Source organism: Bufo gargarizans, chromosome 9, assembly GCF_014858855.1.
Source record: "Bufo gargarizans isolate SCDJY-AF-19 chromosome 9, ASM1485885v1, whole genome shotgun sequence".
Lineage (NCBI taxonomy): Eukaryota > Metazoa > Chordata > Amphibia > Anura > Bufonidae > Bufo > Bufo gargarizans.
In genome coordinates, this window is record NC_058088.1 from 83,642,687 (window position 1) to 83,667,119 (window position 24,433).

Consider the following 24,433-nt stretch of genomic DNA (forward strand, 5'->3'; position numbering starts at 1 on the left):
ACCTGTCATGATTCCTGAGGTTCTACAATGCCCAAACAGTAGAAAACCCCCACAAATGACCCCATTTCGGAAAGTAGACACTCTAAGGTATTCGCTGATGGGCATAGTTAGTTCATAGAACTTTTTATTTTTTGTCACAAGTTAGCGGAAAATGATGATTATTTTTTTTTCCTTACAAAGTCTCATATTCCACTAACTTGCGACAAAAAATTAAAAATTCTAGGAACTCGCCATGCCCCTCACGGAATACCTTGGGGTGTCTTTCCAAAATGGGGTCACTTGTGGCGTAGTTATACTGCCCTGGCAATTTAGGGGCCCAAATGTGTGAGAAGTACCTTGCAATCAAAATGTGTAAAAAATGGCCTGCGAAATCCGAAAGGTGCACTTTGGAATGTGGGTCCCTTTGCCCACCTTGGCTGCAAAAAAGTGTCACACATCTGGTATCGCCGTACTCAGGAGAAGTTGGGGAATGTGTTTTGGGGTGTCATTTTACATATAACCATGCTGGGTGAGAGAAATATCTTGGCAAAAGACAACTTTTCCCACTTTTTATACAAAGTTGGCATTTGACCAAGATATTTCTCTCACCCAGCATGGGTATATGTAAAATGACACCCCAAGACTTCCGGTTCCGGCGCGCACATGGACGGCCGCTAAATCAGGAGAGCTCCGCTCGGCCGGCCCGAAAACTGTGGAAATACCGCCTATAGGGGCGAAGATTTGTTCCCGCAAACCTCCCAGGAACATAAGGGGGCCGCTCATGGAAAAATTTCTGGTCAAAGGCGGTTCATACCACTCACCCGGCAGGAGACGCTCAGAAGGCGAGGGGCAAGATGGCGCCGGAGACTGAGAAGGGCCGCAGGTTCACCCGCTCGACTTCTCAGTCGATGCAAAGAAGTACGGAGGCCTCCGGCTTGGAAGATGAAGAGGAGGAATGCAGTCACCTCCCGAACGGAGGTATGTTAGCCTCGTGCAAAACCATGGCCATAGAAGTGGCAAAGCTGCTAGCTCCGGACATAAAAGCCTCTCTAGAGGCCACAGTGGCCACAGCCCTGCAGCAACTACATAATGAAGTGGCGCAGCATACCTCGCAAATTACGGAGGTACAGCAAAAGGTGGCGCTGGTAGAGGAAGAGCTAGAAAGGGCTCAAAACAGCATCAGTGATCTCCGGCGGGATAACCGATTCCTGAGGGAGAAAATGGACGATCTGGAAAATCGCTCCAGGAGGAGCAACCTGAGAATCGTCAGCCTGCCGGAGTCAATCCCGCCAAATCAACTGGCGGACATTTGCGAGGTGGAGATACCGCAAGCTTTGGGGCTGCGTGGCACGTGCACTGTTGAAAGAGCGCATCGCCCGGGCCCGCCTGTATCGTCAGGACCACGCACAAACAATCATAAGCCCAGAGCGGCGATAGCGAAATATCTAAATTACGCTGCCAAAGAGGTCATACTGGCGAAATTCAGGCGCAAAGATCATCCCTTAGTAATTCGAGGCAGTAAGATCTTGCTGTTTAGCGACTACTCCGCAGAGGTGGCGAAACGCAGGAGAGAATTCTCCCAAGTCTGTTCTGCACTGGCGAGGAATAAAGTCAAGTTTGCGTTGATCTATCCTGCAGTCCTGAGGGTTTTTCATCAAGACGGATCGATTGACACTTACCATTCCTCAAAAGATGCAATGGAGGCATTGGAGCTGGATCTGACAAGTCCGGACAAGACTCCTCCAGGTTCCCAAAGGTCCACGGTCCATGCCAGGGGGAGAGGAGAGAGACTGAGCCCAGGGAGACTGTCACCAAGAGCTAAGGGTTCGGGACGCCTGGAAGCTGATCCAGAACGAGAATAAGCACCCTGAATTGAGGACTACTCACTTAAGTTGATGCCTCCTGGTTGGGTCACGTGAGATAAATGTGGACCTAAGGTCCAGTAATACTGAGTTTATGTTAACCTGCTATGCTGTGTTTAAGTATATGGGCTGGAGAGCGGGAGCGGATAGGGAAGAGATAATGAGTCAGTTAAAAGGTATGTAGGGGCAACAACTACACTGCGCAATGTGCGAAAAAAGTGAAGTCAGAATGTTGGGGATTAATGTTGTGGGTTTGGTTGCGGAGGGAAGGGAGGGGGGGTGGGGGGGGGAAGGAGGTTCGCTAGTCTGGGTCAAATGGACGCAATATTACCTAGGGGTCAGTATGTGAGATACGGTGGCTTCTTGTTCCTTTTGGTTTTCTCCTGCAGAAATTGTCAGTTTAGGAACTAACCATGAGAGTAGTAACGTGGAATGTCAAAGGCCTTCGGTCCCCAGCTAAACGTATGGCAGTGTTGCGCCATCTCAAGAAACACAAAATAGATGTCGCATTTCTGCAGGAGACCCATCTGGAAGAAGTAGACTTTGTGAGGATGCAGAAGCTATGGGGGGGCCAAGTCGTGGGTTCGCCTTCAATAGGCAAAAAAGCGGGGTTGTTGGCCAGGGTCCAGCTGATTGACATTCTCGATCTGGTGATCTCGGACCATGCCCCAGTGGTTATGGAGCTTCTGGACACTATTCCCAGAGGCCAGGATTACATATGGAGGATGCCCCAAAACTTGCCCAAAGATAAAGATTTTGTAGACAGACTAAGAGGTTGGTGGTGGGAGTATTGGCAACATAATGCTGAACACATGACTAATCAGGGCCTTTTCTGGGACGCAGCGAAAGCAGTACTGAGAGGCAGAATAATGTCGTACACGGCGGGGAAGAGAAGAGAGGAAAGGAAAAAGTTTGAGTTAGCCACGATGCAGGTTCGGAGAACATACACTGAGTTCCTTCTAAACCCCTCTGATTCTAATAAGTTACTTTGGGTGACAGCTAAGCATAACTTTGACTACTGTCAAGAGAGGAGGGAGAAGTGGGCTAGTGACTATCAGAGGGCTAAGTTCTTTCGCCTGGGTAATAAAGCGGGGCGGCTACTGGCAAATTTAACACGCCCCTTTGCTAAGCAACCATTACTACAGCCTCTTAAGGACGGGAGGGGGAAGTTGTGTACCCAGCCGAAAGAGATAGTAGAAATTCTGGGTGAATTTTATCAGAAACTGTACTGCAGTGACCCCTTTGAACCGAGGGATGCGAAGGGCCTATTGGACCAAGTTGATCTGCCACACCTATCTAGGGACGCGGTAGAAAAGTTAAACGGTGAGATACGAGAGGAGGAGGTACAAGAGACCATAAAATCCCTGTCGAATGGTAAGGCACCAGGCCCAGATGGGTTCCCTGCGGAATTTTACAAAGCAATGCACCAGGAATTAGTCCCTACTTTGACCAGGTTGTTTAATAGCATTATGGAAGGGGGGAGCCTACCTGACACTGGAAAGATGGCCTATATCAAGGTCCTCCCGAAACCGGGAAAGGATTTGACGCAGCCAAGTGCGTATAGGCCAATATCCTTGATTAACCAGGACGTCAAGATCCTATCCAAAATCTTGGCTAATAGGCTGGCCACTTGCGTGCCTGATCCAATTGGCTCCCACCAAGTAGGTTTCATGAAAGGCAGGTCAGCGGTGACTAATGTCCGTAAAGTCTTGGCCGCCCTGAGCTCAAATAAGGAAGGGAACAAGGGTCCATGTCCAGCATTGCTTGCCATAGATGCCGAAAAGGCTTTTGACAGTGTTAGCTGGCAATGGCTGGACATGGTGCTGGATAGATTTAATATTAAGGGTCATTTTCGGAACTACCTAAAGGCACTTTATGAAAATCCCCAGGCAAGAGTGAATATACCAGGTTTCCTGTCCAAGTCCATTTCACTCAGCAAAGGTACGAGACAGGGATGCCCCCTATCCCCGTTGCTCTTTAATTTGGCCATGGAACCAATGGCTAGATGGCTATTGAAATCTGATGTCTTTGAGGGGATTAAAATAGGTAGCAGGGAGCTAAAGTTAAGTTGTTTTGCGGATGACATTCTGTTATATTTGGGAGCCCCTGAAAGACAACTAGATAAAGTATTAGAAGCCTTGGCTGTATACGGTAAGGTGACGGGATTCAGGATCAATGTAGACAAGAGCCAGTTACTGTTTCTAGGACATGGACCTCACTGTGGGAGCCAATTGGACAATGGAGTGGAGATTAGGAAGGATTATCTGACGTACCTGGGTATTAAGATTGGGCGTACTCCGAGCTCTATATATTCGCTCAATTATCCCCCTCTCTTCTTGAAAATTGAAAAGGAGTTAGACAAATGGAAGGAGCTACCCTTATCCTTATGTGGGAGAGCACATTTAATTAAAATGATGAGTTTTCCAAAACTACTCTACCCGCTTCAAACTATTCCGCTATTGCTAAAACACGCAGATGTCATAAGGATCCAGAGAGCATTTAACCGCTTCCTGTGGAAAGCAAAAAGACCCCGTATTGCATATGCCAAACTGACAATGCTAAAGTATGAAGGGGGGCTACAACTCCCGAATTTACGACACTATAACTTGGCGTCGTTATTTAGGCATATACGAGACTGGGTGTGGGGGACAAGTCACTACTCGGCGACTATGTTCGAGAAGGAACTGGCCGGCAGGGAGAATTTACAAGCCCTGTTACATTCCAAACTAAGAGACATCCCAACAAACATTAAGCAGGAGGTCTTACTAAAAGATACTTTAATGGCGTGGAAGGAGATTAGAAAGATTTATGGGCTCCCCTATTATATTTCACCAAGGCTACCTTTGTGGTCATTGCCAGCGTTTCCCCAAGGTAGGGAAAATAGGCTATTCCAGACATGGAGAAGCAAGAACATCATGAGACTTAGTGACCTGTTGCAGCATAACAGTTCTCAGTGGCTGTCCTGGGAGCAAGTGAAGGAGAAGTATGACCTTCCGGACACACAGTACCTGCCCTACCAGCAGATTAAAAGCTATCGCAGAGCGCAGGCGAACTCTTTGGGCGAATCAGATAGGTTGGCATGGTTTGCGGCCCTGCTGGGCAGAGATAGCTCCCCTATGTCTTTGTCAGACCTGCACCACAGGCTCCACAATATTCAGACAATAAGACTAGTTAAACAGGCCTATAAACCATGGGAAAGGGAACTCGCAGACCAAAACATTGGGGAAAAAAATGAGAGAGGGGCTGGAATGTCTGCGGCGGGCGACATATAATGAGCAATGGAAGGAGTCGCAACTGAGACTAATGTACAGGGCAACTTATGCGTTCAATCTGTCCTATCAAGATGCGCCTACGCATTATTTGCGAGAATGCCCCAAGTGCGATCTCTCGAGGGCTGGGCTCCTGCATGCCATATGGGAGTGTTCAAAATTACAACCGCTGTGGCAGCAAGCAGTGGCGACAATAGAAGCGGTCTGGGGAGTGGTAGTGGGGCCAACTCCCCAACAATGCATCTTCCACTATATACCGAGGAACCAGGATGAGGAAATGGGATCAGTGATTATTAAGGCAGGGGTGCATCTTTTGCTGATGTCTGTGAAAAAGTCTTTATTAAGACACTGGTTGGAAAGGGAGGTTCCATCATGGGATGAAGTGATCGGAACGATGAAAGATATCCTTTATTTAGAAAGATTAGAAGTGGAACAGGACAAAGAAGTGCTAGTGGGGAAGTTCATGAGAAAATGGAAGAGTTTTGTCGAGAAGTTCTTATCCCTCTGTGAAATCAAAGAGTTGATGAGCCCATTCAAGCTGACCAAATGGTACTTGGAAGCGCAACTGGCTAACAGACTGGGGAAACTGGAGATATAAGGTGATGCGAGTGATCTCAAGGAGGGGAAGGCGTAGCTCAAGAGGGTTATCCAATGGCCAGACTAGGGTTCCAGGGGCGGGGGGATGGGGGTGGGGTGAAAAGTTTTATAAAATGTAAGTGGGGGAGTCGTGCAGTGATGTATATTTGTGCAATTCCTATGTACTGCTTTATACCTGATATGTTATCTTCCGGTGTGCTCATTGTATGATTCCTGCTACTTCAATAAAGAGATGTTTCAAAAAAAAAAAATGACACCCCAAAACACATTCCCCAACTTCTCCTGAGTACGGCGATACCAGATGTGTCACACTTTTTTGCAGCCAAGGTGGGCAAAGGGGCACATATTCCAAAGTGCACCTTTCGGATTTTGCAGGCCATTTTTTACACATTTTGATTGCAAAGTACTTCTCACACATTTGGGCCCCTAAATTGCCAGGGCAGTATAACTGCGCCACAAGTGACCCCATTTTGGAAAGAAGACACCCCAAGGTACTCCGTGAGGGGCATGGCGAGTTCCTAGAATTTTAAATTTTTTGTCACAAGTTAGCGGAAAATGATTTTTTATTTTTTTCCTTACAAAGTCTCATATTCCACTAACTTGCGACAAAAAATAAAAAATTCTAGGAACTCGCCATGCCCCTCACGGAATACCTTGGGGTGTCTTCTTTCCAAAATGGGGTCACTTGTGGCGTAGTTATACTGCCCTGGCAATTTAGGGGCCCATATGTGTGAGAAGTACTTTGCAATCAAAATGTGTAAAAAATGGCCTGCGAAATCCTAAGGGTGCTCTTTGGAATGTGTGCCCCTTTGCCCACCTTGGCTGCAAAAAAGTGTCACATCTGGTATTGCCGTACTCAGGAGAAGTTGGGGAATGTGTTTTGGGGTGTCATTTTACATATACCCATGCTGGGTGAGAAAAATATCTCTGCAAAAGACAACTTTTCCCATTTTTTTTATACAAAGTTGGCATTTGACCAAGATATTTTTCTCACCCAGCATGGGTATATGTAAAATGACACCCCAAAACACATTCCCCAACTTCTCCTGAGTACGGCGATACCAGATGTGTGACACTTTTTTGCAGCCTAGATGCGCAAAGGTGCCCAAATTCCTTTTAGGAGGGCATTTTTAGACATTTGGATCCCAGACTTCTTCTCACGCTTTCGGGCCACTAAAAAGCCAGGGCAGTATAAATACCCCACATGTGACCCCATTTTGAAAAGAAGACACCCCAAGGTATTCCGTGAGGGGCATGGCGAGTTCCTAGAATTTTTTTTTTTTTTGGCACAAGTTAGCGGAAATAGTTTTTTTTTGTATTTTCTCACAAAGTCTCCCTTTCCGCTAACTTGGGACTAAAATTTCAATCTTTCAAGCCCAGCACTGCCCCACGTCCTCCGAATCTGCTGGGCTCCTTTCCGCTGGACTCCTCTCCGGATACAGGACTCCTATCAGGTCATTTGCATATCGATCAAAACTGTTTTTTAACACAATAAAAGCACAGAGAGCTATGGGACCTGGGTACTGCAGATGTGCTAGTGGCCATCTAGCAGCCCATGTCCTCAGCTCTATGGCCAAAATCCCGGTGACAGGTTCCCTTTAAAGCTCAATTCTTATCTTACTGATAAGAATGTGGCTTAAATAAGCAAGCATTTATGACCTTTTAGTAATTTAGAGATAAGGTTTATTAGATGACCAGCACAAAGTGAAAGTAAGAAATAGGATTCACACAGCTAGAAACCGTTAACCCTTAAAGAGTAATCACAACCGTCCTTAAAGAGTAATCACAAAGCCTTTGTTACTACTTGGACCCCTTGGTTTGTCTTTCAGGATTCAACAGAGTACCAATCCTTACTGGCCTGACGGGGTCATCTCTATCATTTTCGTCCGCTTAACCTTTCTCTTTCTTTTACCATATGTAACCTATCCTTCCTTATGATGAGACTACAATGCATTGTACCACACTAAGAGTGGTTTATATTGTTTTCTTGGTTTCCTTTTTTTTTATTTTTCCTTTCACCTTAATGTTACTCATTCATTATCATGGCTATCATATACTACATATATTTAGACCTTTATTGTCAGGATATCAACATGTTACTCATGACTGTTTGTCGGCCTGGTTCCGGCCATCATCTTGTTATATGTGACTGAACATATTACAACTTTTATCATATTCTTGAAACTTGCATATAAAGAATAAAAAAAAAAAATGAAAAAATATTTTTAATAAAGACCAATTGAAAAAAGATTATATAGCCCAAAATGAGTCAAACGCAATAAAAAAAATTGCCCCCAAAAGGTGTACATAGCTTTTAACCTAACTTTTTTTTCTAGAAAAGCTACTCCAGATTTCCTATTCCATCCTCCTACTGGAGTGAAATTGTGACTCACTGCGACTAACCACACCCACATAACAAAACTGGAGTGAGTGGTGCAAAAAGTCGCAAAAGCAACATTTTGAGGCCAGAATTTTATAGTGAAGGCATGATAAATCAGGGCCGTTGCTCTTCAATCAACTACCGTAAGAAGCAAAGAAAATGAAAAACAACCATATATCTGACAAGGGAACTTACTTGTAAGCCTAGGTTAAAATAATACTGTAGAACTTTTGTGTCTGAAAAGGGAAAAATGAGGAACAGTTAGCACTGCTTTTTACACAGATCAAAAAAGTAAAAAAAAAATAATTACCTCTTGGTAGATCGTTGCCATTAGGGTCACAAGAATAAGGTGGTGGAGGTAGATGAATTGCACAGTCACCCATTTCTCCTGATGGAACTGAAGAAAAAAATAAAATAAATTAAAGTGTAAGGGTCCATTCACATGTCCGCAATTTCGTTCTGCATTTTGCGGAACGGAATTGCGAACCTATTCAGTTCTATGGGGAAGCACAATGTGCTGCCCGGATACGGAATTGCGGACACGCACATCCGGGTCTGCAATTGTGTTCCCGAAAAAAAATAACAGAACATGTCCTATTCTTGTCCGCAACTGCGGACAAGAATAGGCATATTCTATTAGTGCCGGCAATGCGCGGTCCACAAAATGCGGAACGCACATTGCCGCTGTCTGTTTTGCGGACGTCTGAATGGAGCCTAAGTGCATATTTACAGTTGATGTGCTCTGCTGCTCCTATTACTTCTATACAGTTTGAAGGGGTCGTTCGAGTGTTTTTCTAATCAGTAGAGGTCCATCTCTAGGCACCCCTGCCGGTCATATGTTTGAAGAGACCACAGTACTCATGAAGTGCCAGTGATGTCACATTCATTGGACAGAGGCGCCTAGACACAGCTCAGTCCCATACACAGCTGCTTCTAGGAGCGTCACAGCTTCTTTAAAACAGCTGATCGACAGGGTGTCAGGTGTTTGATCATGTATCCAGAGGATAGGTCACCAGGAGCATTTGAAAAACCCCTTTAAATGACATGGCAGCATGCATTCTCCGGTGTCACTTCATTCAAACTACTCCTTACCACAGTTAAATGACTGGGAGGGACCTCCCATTCTAGTCATCAGTTGGGGCCATAATTCCATCAATCGCCGCCTAAATGTTTGCAGCTAAAAGTTCGACTTTTGTGACTCACCATAAAATCCCTTTCTAGACTCGTTAATTGGGGGACACAGCAAAGACCTTGGGTATAGCTGCTACCACTATACTTCTCCTGCAGGTACTGAGCTAATCAGTTTGTACAGAAGCAGTAGGAGAAAGAACATGAGTAATGAGGAAAATCTGAACCAAAGAACGATAACCATGCGCAGTTTGACATGCAGATAACAGAAAATATTCAAGAGGGGCGAGTGCTGTGTTGCCCAAAGAATGAGATGAAAAAATGAGATTTTTGTAAAACTTACCAGTAAAATCTCTGGTTCTTCATTGGGGGACACAGGAACCGTGGGTATAGCCATGTCCTCTAGGAGGCGTTGACACTAGTAAAAGCCGTTAGATCCTCCCCTGGCAGCTATACCCCCCTCCAGCCTGGAGAGAGAGCTTCAGTTTGTGCACAAGCAGTAGGAGAAGCAAGCCAACCAAAGAAAAAAACATGGAACACCAACCATGCCAAAAGGACCCAACGGGGTTCAAACCAGCAACTGCCACAACTGTGGTTGAACAACAATACTGGATGGGTGCTGTGTTCCCCAATGAAGAGCGAGAAAGATTTTACTGGTAAGTTTAAAAAAAAAAAAATCTAATTTTCTCGCCCATATTCATTGGGTGACACAGGAACAATGGGGCATCCAAAAGCAGTCCACAGGGAGGGAAAAACACAGACCCATGGAAGCAAGCGTTTCGGCAGGCATCTAAGAAACTGCCGCCTGCAAGACCATGCGGCCCAAGGCAGCGTCTGCCGATGCATAAGTATGCACCTGGTAAAATTTTGTGAATGTGTGTAAGGAGGACCAAGTAGCCGCATTACACAACTGTGCAGCCGAAGCGCAATTCCTGCGAGCCCAAGCTGCGCCCACCGCTCTGGTGGAGTGAGCCGTGACACCTAAGGGCAGAACCCTGCCCCGGGCACGGTAAGCCTCCGCAATTGCAGCCCGAATCCAACGTGCGATTGCCACCTTGGAGCCCGCCAATCCCTTGCGAGGACCCTCCGGAATGACAAAAAGGGAGTCCGTACGGCGGAAGGGACCGGAGGCTGCTAAATAGAATTTCAGAGCTCTGACAACATCCAAATTGTGTAACTTCTTTTCCTTAGGGTGTGAAGGAGAGGGACACAGTGAGGGAAGGACAAATTTCCTAGTTGATATGGAAGTCAGTGACCATCTTTGGAAGAAAAAAAAGGAACAGGCCAGAGAACCGCTTTATCCTTATGAATAACCAGGAAGAGTTCTCTGCAAGAGCGCCGCCAACTCAGACACCCGTCTGATGGATGTGATAGCTAGAAGGAAAACCCATCTTCCAGGATTCGGAGAGAAATCTCCTGCAAGGGCTCAAAGAGGGAAGCCTGGAGTGCTGAGGGGGCTAAATTCATATCCCAAGGCGATAAAGGAGTGCGGTACGGAGGAACCGTATGTGCCACTCCCCGAAGAAAAGTCCTTACAGGCCCCAGAGGGCGCTGAAAAAGGATGCAAAGCGCCGATACCTGACCCTTCAAAGAACTAAGGGCCAGACCAAGGTCCAACCCTGATTGAAGAAAGGACAGGACTTCTTGGGAGAGAAAAACTAAGTGGAGGAATGTTTCGGCTTTCACAGAAACCCAGGAAGGTCCTCCAGGTCCTGTAATAGATCCTGGACGATGCAGGCTTCCTGGTCTGAATCATAATGCGGACATCCGCCAAAAAAACCTTTTCGCGTTAGAATGGCGGTTTCAATGGCCACACCGTCAAACGAAGAGACCTTAAAGAGGACCTTTCACTACAATAAAAAATCTAAACTAAGTATACAGACATGGAGAGCGGCGCCCAGAGATCTCCCTGCACTTATTATCCCTGGGCACCGCACCGTTCTCCCGGTATCTTCATATTTTCAGCTCAACTGGGTGGAGCCTGTCCGCGTCTCCTTCTCCCAGGGTGTAGCGCTGGCCAATCTCTGCACTCAGCACATATCCTGAGAGGTTTTTTTTTTCTTTCAGCCTGAGCTGAGCGCTGCGATTGGCCAGCGCTACACCCTGGGAGAAGGAGACGCCGGCAGGCTCCACCCAGTTGAGCCGAAAATAAGAAGATACCGGAGCCTATACCGGGAGAACGGAGAGGCGCCCAGGGATAATAGTAAGTGCAGGGAGATCCTTGGGCGCCGCTCTCCATGTCTGTATGCTTAGTTTAGATTTTTTATTGTAGTGAAAGGTACTCTTCTACTCCCTGCGAAGGAAGGTAGTCTGAGTAGTAGTGACCAAGGGACGTCTCCTAGAAGGAGAAAGGTCGGCGTACCACACGCGACGGGGCAAAGAGGATCGCCGGAATGCCCTCCATCCTGATTTTCCATAGAATGCTGGGTAGGAGGGGGAAGGGAACACGTAAAAGAGGGAGAACACCTGCCAAGGGGAGATCAGGGCATCCATGCCGCAAGCTTCCGGATTTCTTGCTCGGGAAAGGAAGGTGGGAAGCTTCCGATTGAGTCTTGAGGCCATCAAGTCCACGTCGGTGCGACCCCAACGCAGACAGATTGCCTCGAATACCTCCGGGTGGAGGGACCACTCGCCTGGATCTATTGTCGTCCTGCTGAGGAAGTCCGCAGTCCAGTTCTCCACACCCGGGATGTAGATTGCTGAAATTGCCAGTACGTGGGCCTCCGCCCACTGTAAGATCTTGGCAGATTCCTGCATCACATTGAAACTGCGTGTTCCCCCTGGTGGTTGATGAGGAAGTCATCCAGATAAGGCATAAGAAAGATGCCTCTGGAACGGAGCAGGGCGAGAAGAGGGCCCAGAACTTTTGTGAATACCCGAGGCGCAGAAGGCCAGGAGCAGGCATCACTTATCTGTCCTGCCGCCATCTTCACCCTTCCTCTTCTCCAGCAGGATCAACCCTTCAGCTACTAGCACTGTAGTGGCAGGGGGCTGGAAGAGGGACTTGGATGGGTGACCCTTCTGCTGGTGGGATGCAGGGGAGCGAGGCTGCCCTGGTCCACCTCGTCTTCTTGTGAGGGAGGAGGCAGTGTGGCGGGCCAACGCTGGCATGCTCCCCTGGGAGAACAGGGAGGCTAGACGACCACTGTTCCCCACCTGAAAAAGGAAAAAAATAAAAAATCAAATAAAGAATCATCAGGTGCTACCCTGGTCCCAGGTCTTGCCTCCTATAGACACTAGAAAAAACTGAAGCTCTATCTCCAGGATGGAGGGGGTATAGCTGCCAGGGGAGAAGCTAATCGCTTTTACTAGTGTCAACGCCTCCTAGAGGACATAGCTATACCCACAGTTCCTGTATCCCACAATCAATATGGGCGAGAAAGGGATTTTACAGCAAGTAATAAAAATTATCCAATTATCCAGTGTGTGTCATTGGGGGACACAGTAAAGACCTTGGGAAGTTCTAGAGCAGCCCCTAGGGGTGAAAAAAAAAAAAAAAAAAAACTTAAGTAGCATGAGTGTTGTCAATGACACGCAGCTTGCAGCACCCTGTGACCAAGAGCCCCATTGGAGGATGCAGAGGTATGCACCCTAGAGAACTTTGTGAAAATTTGTAGCGAGGACCACGTGGCTGCCCTGCAGACTTACAAAGGGGAGGTCTTGCGCTGTGCCACCCAAGAGGTGCCAACCGCTCTGAAGGAATGGGCGGCACCCTACCCTTGGAACAATAAGCCTTGCTGACAGACGTCCTGATCCAGTGACGGGCCGGGCTGCAGGAGGGGACTGGCCTGCTGGGGACAGTGGTGCCGCAGCATAGTGCAGGACGGACCGGGCCTGCTGGGGACAGTGGTGCCGCAGCATAGTGCAGGACGGACCAGGCCTGCTGGGGACAGTGGTGCCGCAGCATAGTTGCAGCAGGGACGGGCTTGCTGGGATCAGTAGTGCTAGCAGTGAAGTGGCACAGGTGGGCGCAAGGGGTGGGGTTGGTATTGCTCCCATACTCACCCGATTCACGTCCCCTGAAGGATGAAGCCCTGTCTGGCCTAGGTTCCAGTGGAGTCCTTCAGCCTCCCAAGTCGCTCCCTTTGGTGTGAGAGCACAGTGCCAAAGGTAGAGAATGCCCAAGGCTGATGGGCAATGGAGGATTTGGTGGTCCTCCACACCACCCTTTTTTCTGGCTACTGGGGAGGTTAGGGGGGATCCTGCTGTGCTGCCAGGTGGGTAATCTAGGGATAATTTCACCCTGGGCCCAAGTGTGTATAAAAGCAAGACCTGCAGAGTAGATGTCTACCTCCTACAAAAACCAAGTTAAACTGTTCAGCTCCGTTCTTGCGGGAGAGGTATAGCTGGTGGGAGGAGTTTACACTTTTTGCTTAGTGTCCCCAATGACCAGGACGAGAAATACGCCCATCAACCTAGTCCTGCTTCCAACCTCAGAAGTGGATGGAATTATATCCAGTATTATTACTCTGTGGGCTATGTGATGTCAAGCTGATGTTAATTTAAAGGGAGTCTTTCACACAGATTCACCCTATTAACCTAATTACAGTGTTATGTTCACGGCATCCCCCCTATTAAAACTGTGCTTACCGTTTGTTCCTTGCCAACGCATGCAAATGAGTCTGTAAAGGTGCCCAGGGGCGGCGTTACAACGGGCCGGTGCCCAGCTCCCTGGGTCATTTTCATATGAAGGCACTCCCCCCTCCGCCTCGTCTGCCCGCACTTAGTCTGTTCTAACCTCCCTCCTCCCATCCGTAATCCCGCGCATGCGCACGCTAAACTGCGATGTCCCGGACAGACAGTGCTCATTTAATGCGCACGCGCCGATATCGCATTCATCGGCGCATTGACGGGAGGAGGGAGGTTAGAACAGAGACTAAGGGCGGGCAGACGCGGCGGAGGGGGAGTGCCTTCGTATGAAAATGACCCAGGGGCCTGGGCAACGGCCATTGTAACGCCGCCCCTGGGCACCTTCACAGACTCATTTGCATGCGGATTAAAAGTGTTTTTCTCCACAACGATGCTAGCAAGGAACAAACGGTAAGCACCATTTTAATAGGGGGGATGCCGTGGGCATAACACTGTTATTAGGTTAATGGGGTGAATCTGCGTGAAAGACTCCCTTTAACTGATGTATTGCATCCTTGGGAAAAAAAGGGGAGAGACTGGTGATGCCAATGCATTTAGCCCACAGAGGATTGCCTAGAGTGGATACAAGTGTGTAGAACAAGAGTTCTGCCTATTTTTTGGCCTCTGATGTCACAGATTTCTTTATTTCCCTTTTCCAGATAAAAAGCATTAGAAAGGTTTCTTATTTTCCTCTGAGAGGTTCTCTCCCACTTATGGCATAAAATTTTATTCACACATATGACTAAGAAATGTACACTTTTCTACTATCATAGTTATTCACAATTATGATCATCTGTGTTGTGAGGCTTTATGTTATTTTATTTCTACAAATACCTCTAAGTAATACAAGAGTGCCACCCAGTGTTCCTGTACAATAACAGACAGTTTTTATCCACTTAGTAAGGCACAAGCAGCAAAAGGTAAAAGAAAATGTCTACCTTGCCGTCCAGTGGGAGGTGGCGATACTACCATGGGTTGCACAGCAGTCTGTGGAAGGACATTGGAGGTACCAGTGGATGGTTCACCCACAGGTGAACTTGTAGAGATCACTGTTGCTGGTGCAGAATTCACACAAGAGGTAGATATAACAGATGCTACCTGAAATGAAGTGCAAGCTGCATATAAAATGTATATACACTAGCACGGGCCCACGGCATCACTATTCAGATACTGTAACTGCTAAAGTCTAACTGATTTAGGTAGTTCTTGTGCCTGTGGTATAGCATGACAAAAGCACTGAGATGAACGCTCCTGGAAAGATCACTAGAACTTTATTGGGGTCAGCCGGTTTCCCTTTGGGAGCCCAACATTTTACTGGACAAAATAATGAAGCACTATTTAAGGAATTCACAACAAAAGACTGTAAAGGAGCCTAACACAGATGTGAACTCAGCCTAAGCTGTATACAGGCCAGTGATCGTCCAGTTCAAGGGGAGAAAAAATAATAATCACATTACCTGTAGAACAAACTGAACACTTATCCAGTGTCCTCTTATGTCTTTTTTAAATGTAGATCCAACAATTTCTGGGCTCCACTTCTGCCATTCAAGATGCCCACTCTGCATCTCTATTGGATACACACTGTGCATCAGCTGCCCAAGACACTTTTTGCTGCCCTTGGATTGACCAGCACTGTTTACATGAACAGTGCTGGCCGATCCAAGAGCAGGGTTGGACAAGTCGGTAGTGTCTGTATGCACAGCAAGTCTAAGAAGTGGAGTGGCCACCATGGATAGCAGAAAGGTAGGAACATTTCAATTTTGTACACACTTTGATTATTGAATGCCTGATTTAACTGTAGGTCATATACTAAAAGGTATATTTGCTAAGAATGTAGATGGCATAAACTTGCTCCAGATTTATCACAGTTGCCCACGCTGGATGATAAATGTGGTGCACTTTTTTATAATTCTACAAAACTATTAACTGCCTTACTTTGAGACAGGATTTTAAGCCAGAATTTAAGCCAAAAGGTCACATCCTAGACCACTCCACCATCATGAAGCCAGGTCCCCCTTTCTTGTTAAGTCCCTTTTCGACTAGGCACAGAAACCAAAATCTAGACGCGCCAAACTGCACCTCTTTTTGGCACAATTTACGCCAAAATCTAGGTGCACTCGCAAGTAAATTTATACCAATTATAAGGAAGAAAATGTTGTGATAATCACCACAGCTTTATAGAATAAGTATTAGCATCATCCTTCATTTAGCTCTAAGACATTAATAGTTTTATGCATGAAAGAAGAAAACCAATTTCACCTGTTCCGTGAACTTATAAGAAACATCATCTTGGGTAGGCACAGCACGCGAGACTTCATCCTGCAGAGACTGCAATAGTTTCATGAACTGATATTAGCAAACGTGAAAAACAGAATATATATCAAAGTGGTATAACGTTAACTACGGTACATATATTCAAGTGTGAAGACGGCTGAAATGGTAAGAACAAAAATTCAAAAAAAAACACAAAGATGTCAAAACCAGAAACATTTTCAAATTAAACAAGTCTTCTATAAAATAAGCAGACATCACTAATACCAACAAAACACAGAGAATAAAAGCCTGATATAATTGAGCACCATTTTTATTTCAGAGGACTAGCAGATTCTCTGGAGGTCCTACAATAAAATTTCTTGGGGGGGGGGGTCAACTCTTGGCAACACTGGCGATCAGCTCAACGAAGAAAAAACGGCACTCCAATTTTCTTTCCTCAAAAGGATTTATTGGTCACTCATGTGGCGCGCGTTTCGACACTCACAGGTGTCTTTTTCAAATAGAAAGTGAGCAGCAGTATGTGGCGATTAGCTGTCATATTAATCAGTCACATTGCCTTTCGGCAGCCTAGTCCCATTCAAGTGCTAAAAAATGTACCCGATATACCACAGCCCCTTCAAACAACTGTCAGACCCCCATCATTCTGATATTAATGGTTATCCTAAGGCTAGGTCATCAATACTGAAAACTAAAATGTGTTTTTTGCAGTGATCTTGCAATAATGATGATGCCACATGTCAATACTCCCTGAACTTTCCATTACTGCAGAGTAATTACACACCATTATAAGCTATAGAAACCTTTGAAATGGAAATAACCACTTTTAATGCAACCTTGTAAATCAAGGCAACTACTAGGTTTCATGCTGCAATCATCATTCTTTAATTTTCAAACCCCTGCAGGATAAGCAGTTTGAAACTTGCTCATAGTTGCATATGTTTCTTATGTGGAGGTGTCCCTTCCAGTAATTCATGCGGAATGTGAGGTCTGTGTGTCCAGGATGCTGCTGCTATCACTGCCTCATGTATCAGCACAGGTTGATTTGTGTACTACTTGTCCTTCTACTGCTCTTGAGGGATCTCTTGTACTTGTGCAGAAAGTCACCGATTTTGAAGAATGTGTGATTCCAATCCCAGGCTGTGGGTCTCTCCTCTCTCTACCCAGTCTATGTGATTGTGGGCATGCACAGCTTCCCTGCTGCAATGACAAAGGTGTAATCATATGGGGGCCGACTGCAGAGCGCGCAGAACCAAATTGAGATCCCAAGGAGACAAAGGGGGAACATACGGGGAACCGAATGCGCCACCCCCGAAGAAAGGTCACCACCGGACCCTTAAGAGCAAGGGACCTCTGACGGCCTGCGCCGAAACCTGACCTTACAGGGAACTAAGCGACAGTCCCTGCACAAGCCCAGACTGAAGAAAAGACAGTACCATCAAGATGGAAAACCGAAGGGGAGGGAACCCCGAACCCTCACAAAAGGACAGGAAGGTCCATCCAGGCACGATAGTAAATCCGGGAGGAAGAAGACTTCCCCGGACTGATCATGGTCCTAACCACTGAATCCGAGAACCCCATCTTCATCAGGATGGCGGTTTCAACAGTCACGCCGGTAAACGAAGAGACCGCAAATTCCGGTGGAAGAACGGGCCCTGAGACAGTAGGTCCTGTCCGTCGGGAAGAGGCCATGGGGCGTCCGCCAGCAACCGAGCCACGTCCGAAAAACCACGCGCGGCGAGGCCACTCTGGGGTGATGAGAACGGTCGGAGTCCCTTCCGCCTCGAACTGGCGTAGACCCTTTGGTAGGAGAGGAAAACAGAGGAGGCTGAAGTCCTGCCACGGAGACACCTGCGCATCCATCCGTACGCCTCCGGATCTCGGGCGCGAGCCAGGACCACTGGGATCTTGTTGTTGAACCCGGACGCCATTAAGTCCACATCCGGACGGTCCCATCTGTGGCAGATTTCTTCGAACCCTTCTGGATGCAGAGACCACTCGCTTGGATCCCCCGTGTTGTGGCTTAGAAAGTCCGCTGTCCAGTTGTCCACTCCTGGAATGCAAACTGCTGACACCGGAACGTGCGTCTCCGCCCACGTCAGAATTCTCTTCACCTCCTGCATCACCATCCAGCTGCGGGTGCCGCCCTGATGGTCGATATAGGCCACGGCCGCGGCATTGCCCGTTTGAACCCGCACTGGGAGGCCCGCAAGGAGAGAGGTCCAATAGGAGAGAGAGAGCGGAAAAAATCGCCCTCAGTTCCAGAAAGTTGATTGGAAGGCGAGACTCTGCCGCCGACCAAATCCCTTGAACCGTGCGAGACTGGAAAACGCCCCCCCAACCCAGGATGCTGGCATCGGTGGTGGCGATCGTCCAGGAGAATGCGAGAAAGGAACTCCCCGACCTCAGGTTCATCGGGAACAGCCACCAAGGGAGAGCTGCCCGAACCCGCTGAAAGGTAAAGGATCTCCTGTTGCGCCAGACGAGTGTGAAACTGGGCATATGGAAGGCCTCGAAAGAGGCTACCATAAGACCCAGGACCTGTAAGTATTCCCAAATGGAGAGGCACGGGGAGCGCAGCAGATGCGACACTGCCCCCTGGACCTGGGAGGACTTGAAGGCTGGTAGAATACTTTGGCAGCCGAGGTGTCCAAAATCACCCTCCGGAAGGAGAGCCTCTGGGACGGGAAGAGGCAGGAGTTTGGGAAAGTTACCAGCCAGCCGAACCGTTCCAAGGTCTGAACAGTGATCCGGACGCTGTCCTTGGTCTGCGGTAGAGAGGGGGGCCTCTATCCGGATATCGTCCCGATAGGGCAGCAAAGGAATGCCCCTGGTACGAAGAAGCGCCATGAGCGGTCCAGGACCGTGGCAAGGACCCGCGGGGTGGTCACCAACCCGAAGGAAGGGCGACAAACTGACAGTGTCGACCCATAATGGCGAAGCGCAGGAATCGATGGTGGGATTCCGCAATCGGGACATGTGATAGGCCTAGGAGCAGCAGGGCGGGCTGACTGGGCCCTCTAGTGCCGGGAAGGCTGGTGCAAAGGAAGGCCTCTTTGCGGGCGACCTGAGACCCCCGGCGGAGGAAGCAGGCGACGGCCTACCAGATGAGAAACGGCAAAAGGCATGCAGAGATGAACTCGTCCAGCTGATCCCCATAAGGTCTGGAAACCCCAAAGGGGAGATTAGCAAGGGAACGCTTGGTGGAGGCGTCAGCGTCCCACACCTTCAATCAGATCTCTTCGCGCTGAGTGACAGAGATGGCCAACCTGCGGGCAAAGAGGGAAACAATGTCCCTAGAAGCTTCGCAAAGAATCTTAGAAGCCTGAGACATCTGGAGAACCAACTCCAGTGTGTTAGTAGCCGCATCTCGTACCGCCAGTTCCTGGTGGTGGTGCTGTAACCACACCGAGAGAGCACTGGCTACCCCTGCTGAGTGAAAAGTAGGTCACAGGGACGCGCTGCCAGCGAAAAAAGGACCTGGAAGAGAGTCTATGCGTCTGTCTACAGCATCCTGGAAAGAGGAACTGACTAAGACAGGAAGGGCCACATAATTGGCTAATCCGGCGACCGGAGGATCCACCTTAGAGGGAGGAGACACCTCTCCTCGCCGCCAGCAGGGAAAGGAAAGTATATTCATGCGCTGGGTGGTCGAGAACCTTATTAAGACTACCCCAGGCCCTGGACATGACCGCGGAAAAATCCCTCATGGACCGGGAACATGGTAGTCTCCAACTGCCTGGACGGAAAAAGGGGGAACTCCTGACCAGTGGAAGGAGGAGAATCCCCTTGGAGAATAAAGGTGTCTCGGACAGTCGCCACTAAGTCAGCCACCCTGGTGGAGAGCTTAGGCGAGGGGTCCCGCTCCATGACCTAATCAGAGCCGGAAATTCTCCTTCAGACTTGCGCTCCCTAAGGGAGGGGAGAGTCGCCCGAACGCGCCTCTAGACGAGGGGGGGGGGGGGGGGAGCCAGAGCCATCCGAGGAGGGATGCTGCTGCTCACGCTCCCTGTTAGTAGTCGGGCGTCTTCTGTGGAAAACCACTTAGAGAGGTGGTTGGCGTCACAGGATTTGAAAATGCCCTGTAGTCCAAAAAGGACCTGGCTCGTCCGAGCCGGATAATTCACCTTCGGATTACTCTCCCTAGGGAGGGGGAAGAGCAGTCCGCAAGCGCCACCGGCGAGGTGAGAGGGGTGGAGAGACTGAGACATCCGAGGTGGGATGCTGCCGCTCACGCTGCCTCTTCGTAGTCAGTCACCCACTGTGGGGACCACAGAGAGATGGAGTCGTTAGCGCCACAGGATTAAAGGACATGGTTGCCTTGGCGACTAAGACCAATTTAGCGGCCGCGCTGGACATGGCAGATGCCCAAGCGGGGACCGCAGGCTCCCAGGGACGTGGAGGAGGGGGGTAAGGCAGGGATGCAGGTAATACTTATCTGCTCCTGCAGAACTTCTCCCTCGACTCCAGGACCAGCAGGGATGCACCTCTTCAGGCTTCTGACTCCTTGTCCAGGAGTGCAGTGTTCTGGTGGAGGGTGGCAGCAGGAGACCCAGTAGCTGGTGGGATACCGGAGCTGCAGGTCGAGCCCGGATCCACTTGTCTTCTTTGGGGGGCAATGGAGGCAGCCAGGCAGCGTCCAAGGACGGCGGCGGGCATTCCACGGGGGACCAGGAAGGCGCCATGCCGACCTGTGTCCCCATCTAGAATAATGTAAACAATTTTTGAAGGCTGAAAGGGGCTTTGAACTCAGAAAGCCTGGACATGGGGCAGCAGCAGCAGTACCACTGAGCTACCAGCTTGCCTGGCACAAAACGGAGTAGAGTGATGAGGAGCTGCACGGCCATGAGCAAACAGAGTCTCCGGTGTAAGGAGAGTCAGAGCGGCATGCCGAGGCTCCGCCTCCCAGAACGCGTCATTATGGCGCGAAAAAAGCGCGCGAAAATAAGCGCGCGCACGAAAAATATGCGTGAAAATAAGCGCACGCGCGAAAATATGCGCGAAAATAAGCGCACACGCGAGAATTTGCGCGAAAATAAGCGCGCGCGTGATTTAAACAAACACCACGTGGAGGAGCGGCCTGCCGGCGGGCGCTGAGAGAGCGCCGCAGCCAAGGCCCGACGAGAGAAGCGCTGAAGCCCACAGTTTAAGGGGGAAGAGATGCCAGTACTCCAGTGCCAAAATGAAGAAAGTGCCCCATCAGGATCCTTCTTCAAGCTCACCCAGGTAGCCACAGACAAACAGACACAGAGGGAGGGGGAGGGACTGGGCAATACTTATCTGTTCAGCATGCTCCCTCGATGTCCAGACCAGCAGGGATGCGCCTCTTCAGACTTCTGACCCCAATCCAGGAGAACAGTGCTCTGGAGGAGGGTAGGCAGCAGGCGTCCCAGCAGCTGGTGGGATGCCGGAGCTAACAGGTCGAGCCCGGATCCACTTATCTTCTTGGGGGGAAATGGAGGCAGCCAGGCAACGTCCCAAAGACGGCGGCGGGCACTCCACGGGGGACCAGGAAGGCGCCATGCCGACCTGTGTCCCCATCTAGAATAAAAATAACAAAAAGGAGTAGAATCAGAGAGTGTCAACCTCCTTCACCAGACACTAAGCAAAGACTGAGTTCCTCCTGGTGGAGTCTGGGGGTATAGCCCGAGGAGGAGGAGCTCTTTCATTAGCATAGTGTCCCTCCTACTAATACCTCTAAGCTATACCCATGGTCTGTGTCCCCCAATGGAAAAAAGCACGAGAAATGGAGACCGTGCTCAAAAGGAAATGCTATACTGTTTACACACCGTTTTGTAACAGGAAATATTAACATGGATAAATTGACAGTTTTGCAAAGGAACATCCAATACAATTTTAAATGTCATGCCAGAAAGATCTGCAAATGGAATGTCCATCAATTCTATATAAGAATATGAAGTAAGCACCAACAACAGTTACACTTTGGTGCAAGGAATGGTTAAAGAAGGATTTAATAAAAAAAAAAAAAAAAAAAAAAAACAACAAGCAATATATGGAAGCATCATGCTGCATTTTCTATGCAACAAAATTCTTCCAGCTAAAACAAAATACTGTGATGTAACTAAATACAAGAATTCCCATAATTTTGAAAACAAAGGATTAAGGTTCAAAGAGCCTCAAACTTTGCTATAAATTAGGTGCAAATCAATAAATGATACTGTGCATATGAGCACAAACCATAAAGGAGTGAACATATAATTACCATATTCTGAGTGGACTCTGTTGTGCTATACAAAGACGTATTCTCAAATGCACCATCTGGGGACAAACAGAGATAAAGAAAAAGTGAACAGTAATGCAAGCTAATTCAAATAAGGCTACTTTCACACTAGCGTTTTTGCTGGATCAGTCAGGGTTCAGCAAAAATGTTTCAGTCATGATAATACAACCGACTGCATCAGTTATGAACAGATCCGGTTGATTTATCTTTAAAATACCCTTGATGGATCAGTCATGAACACCATTGTCAGTCAATGGGGGACAGATCAGTTTTTCTATTGTCTGAGAAAACGACATTTGAGTCATGACGGGTCCATCTCACTCCGCACCACATTACGGACAGAAAAACTGCTTGCATTCTGGTGTACTCTGTTTTGTTGAGTTTTTTTCCCCATTGACAATGAACGGGGGGACAAAATAGAAGCGTCCCCCCCCCTGCTATTGAGATCCTATGACTGATCTCAATAGCAGAAAGGGAAAACTAGCCAGTTTATATATACAGGTCCTTCTAAAAAAATTAGCATATTGTGATAAAGTTCATTATTTTCTGTAATGTACTGATAAACATTAGACTTTCATATATTTTAGGTTCATTACACACCAACTGAAGTAGTTCAAGCCTTTTATTGTTTTAATATTGATGATTTTGGCATACAGCTCATGAAAACCCAAATTTCCTATTTAAAAAAATTAGCATATTTTATCCAACCAATAAAAGAAAAGTGTTAATACAAAAAAAGTCAACCTTCAAATAATTATGTTCAGTTATGCACTCAATACTTGGTCGGGAATCCTTTTGCAGAAATGACTGCTTCAATGCGGCGTGGGATGGAGGCAATCAGCCTGTGGCACTGCTGAGGTGTTATGGAGGCCCAGGATGCTTCGATAGCGGCCTTAAGCTCATCCAGAGTGTTGGGTCTTGCGTCTCTCATTTTTCTCTTCCCAATATCCCACAGATTCTCTATGGGGTTCAGGTCAGGAGAGTTGGCAGGCCAATTGAGCACAGTAATACCATGGTCAGTAAACCATTTACCAGTGGTTTTGGCACTGTGAGCAGGTGCCAGGTCGCGCTGAAAAATGAAATCTTCATCTCCATAAAGCTTTTCAGCAGATGGAAGCATGAAGTGCTCCAAAATCTCCTGATAGCTAGCTGCATTGACCCTGCCCTTGATAAAACACAGTGGACCAACACCAGAAGCTGATATGGCACCCCAGACCATCACTGACTGTGGGTACTTGACACTGGACTTCAGGCATTTTGGCATTTCCCTCTCCCCAGTCCTCCTCCAGACTCTGGCACCTTGATTTCCGAATGACATGCAACAGTCCAGTGCTGCTTCTCTGTAGCCCAGGTCAGGCGCTTCTGCCGCTGTTTCTGGTTCAAAAGTGGCTTGACCTGGGGAATGTGGCACCTGTAGCCCATTTCCTGCACACGCCTGTACACTGTGGCTTTGGATGTTTCTACTCCAGACTCAGTCCACTGCTTCCGCAGGTCCCCCAAGGTCTGGAATCGGTCCTTCTCCACAATCTTCCTCAGGGTCCAGTCATCTCTTCTCGTTGTGCAGTGTTTTCTGCCACACTTTTTCCTTCCCACTGAGGTGCCTTGATACAGCACTCTGGGAACAGCCTATTCGTTCAGAAATTTCTTTCTGTGTCTTACCCTCTTGCTTGAGGGTGTCAATGATGGCCTTCTGGACAGCAGTCAGGTCGGCAGTCTTACCCATGATTGCGGTTTTGAGTAATGAACCAGGCTGGGAGTTTTTAAAAGCCTCAGGAATCTTTTGCAGGTGTTTAGAGTTAATTAGTTGATTCAGATTATTAGGTTAATAGCTCGTTTAGAGAACCTTTTCATGATATGCTAATTTTTTTAGATAGGAATTTTGGGTTTTTATGAGCTGTATGCCAAAATCATCAATATTAAAACAATAAAAGGCTTGAACTACTTCAGTTCGTGTGTAATGAATCTAAAATATATGAAAGTCTAATGTTTATCAGTACATTACAGAAAATAATGAACTTTATCACAATATGCAAATTTTTTTAGAAGGACCTGTACTGTATATTCTTATAGACCCAAA

At 47.8% G+C, this 24,433-nt stretch overlaps 1 protein-coding gene across 1 annotated transcript in view; it reads right to left on the bottom strand.

The window, feature by feature from the left end:
- The window catches only part of LOC122946199 (putative bifunctional UDP-N-acetylglucosamine transferase and deubiquitinase ALG13), a 118,176-nt gene that overhangs the window by 26,358 nt on the left and 67,385 nt on the right, over positions 1-24,433 (bottom strand). The window contains exons 19-23 of the mRNA XM_044305637.1: positions 22,339-22,394; positions 16,104-16,172; positions 14,783-14,942; positions 8,398-8,484; positions 8,283-8,323 (exon numbers count right to left, since the gene is read on the bottom strand). Coding sequence (XP_044161572.1) covers positions 8,283-8,323; positions 8,398-8,484; positions 14,783-14,942; positions 16,104-16,172; positions 22,339-22,394 — 413 coding nt within the window. The remainder of the gene's footprint in view (positions 1-8,282; positions 8,324-8,397; positions 8,485-14,782; positions 14,943-16,103; positions 16,173-22,338; positions 22,395-24,433) is intronic.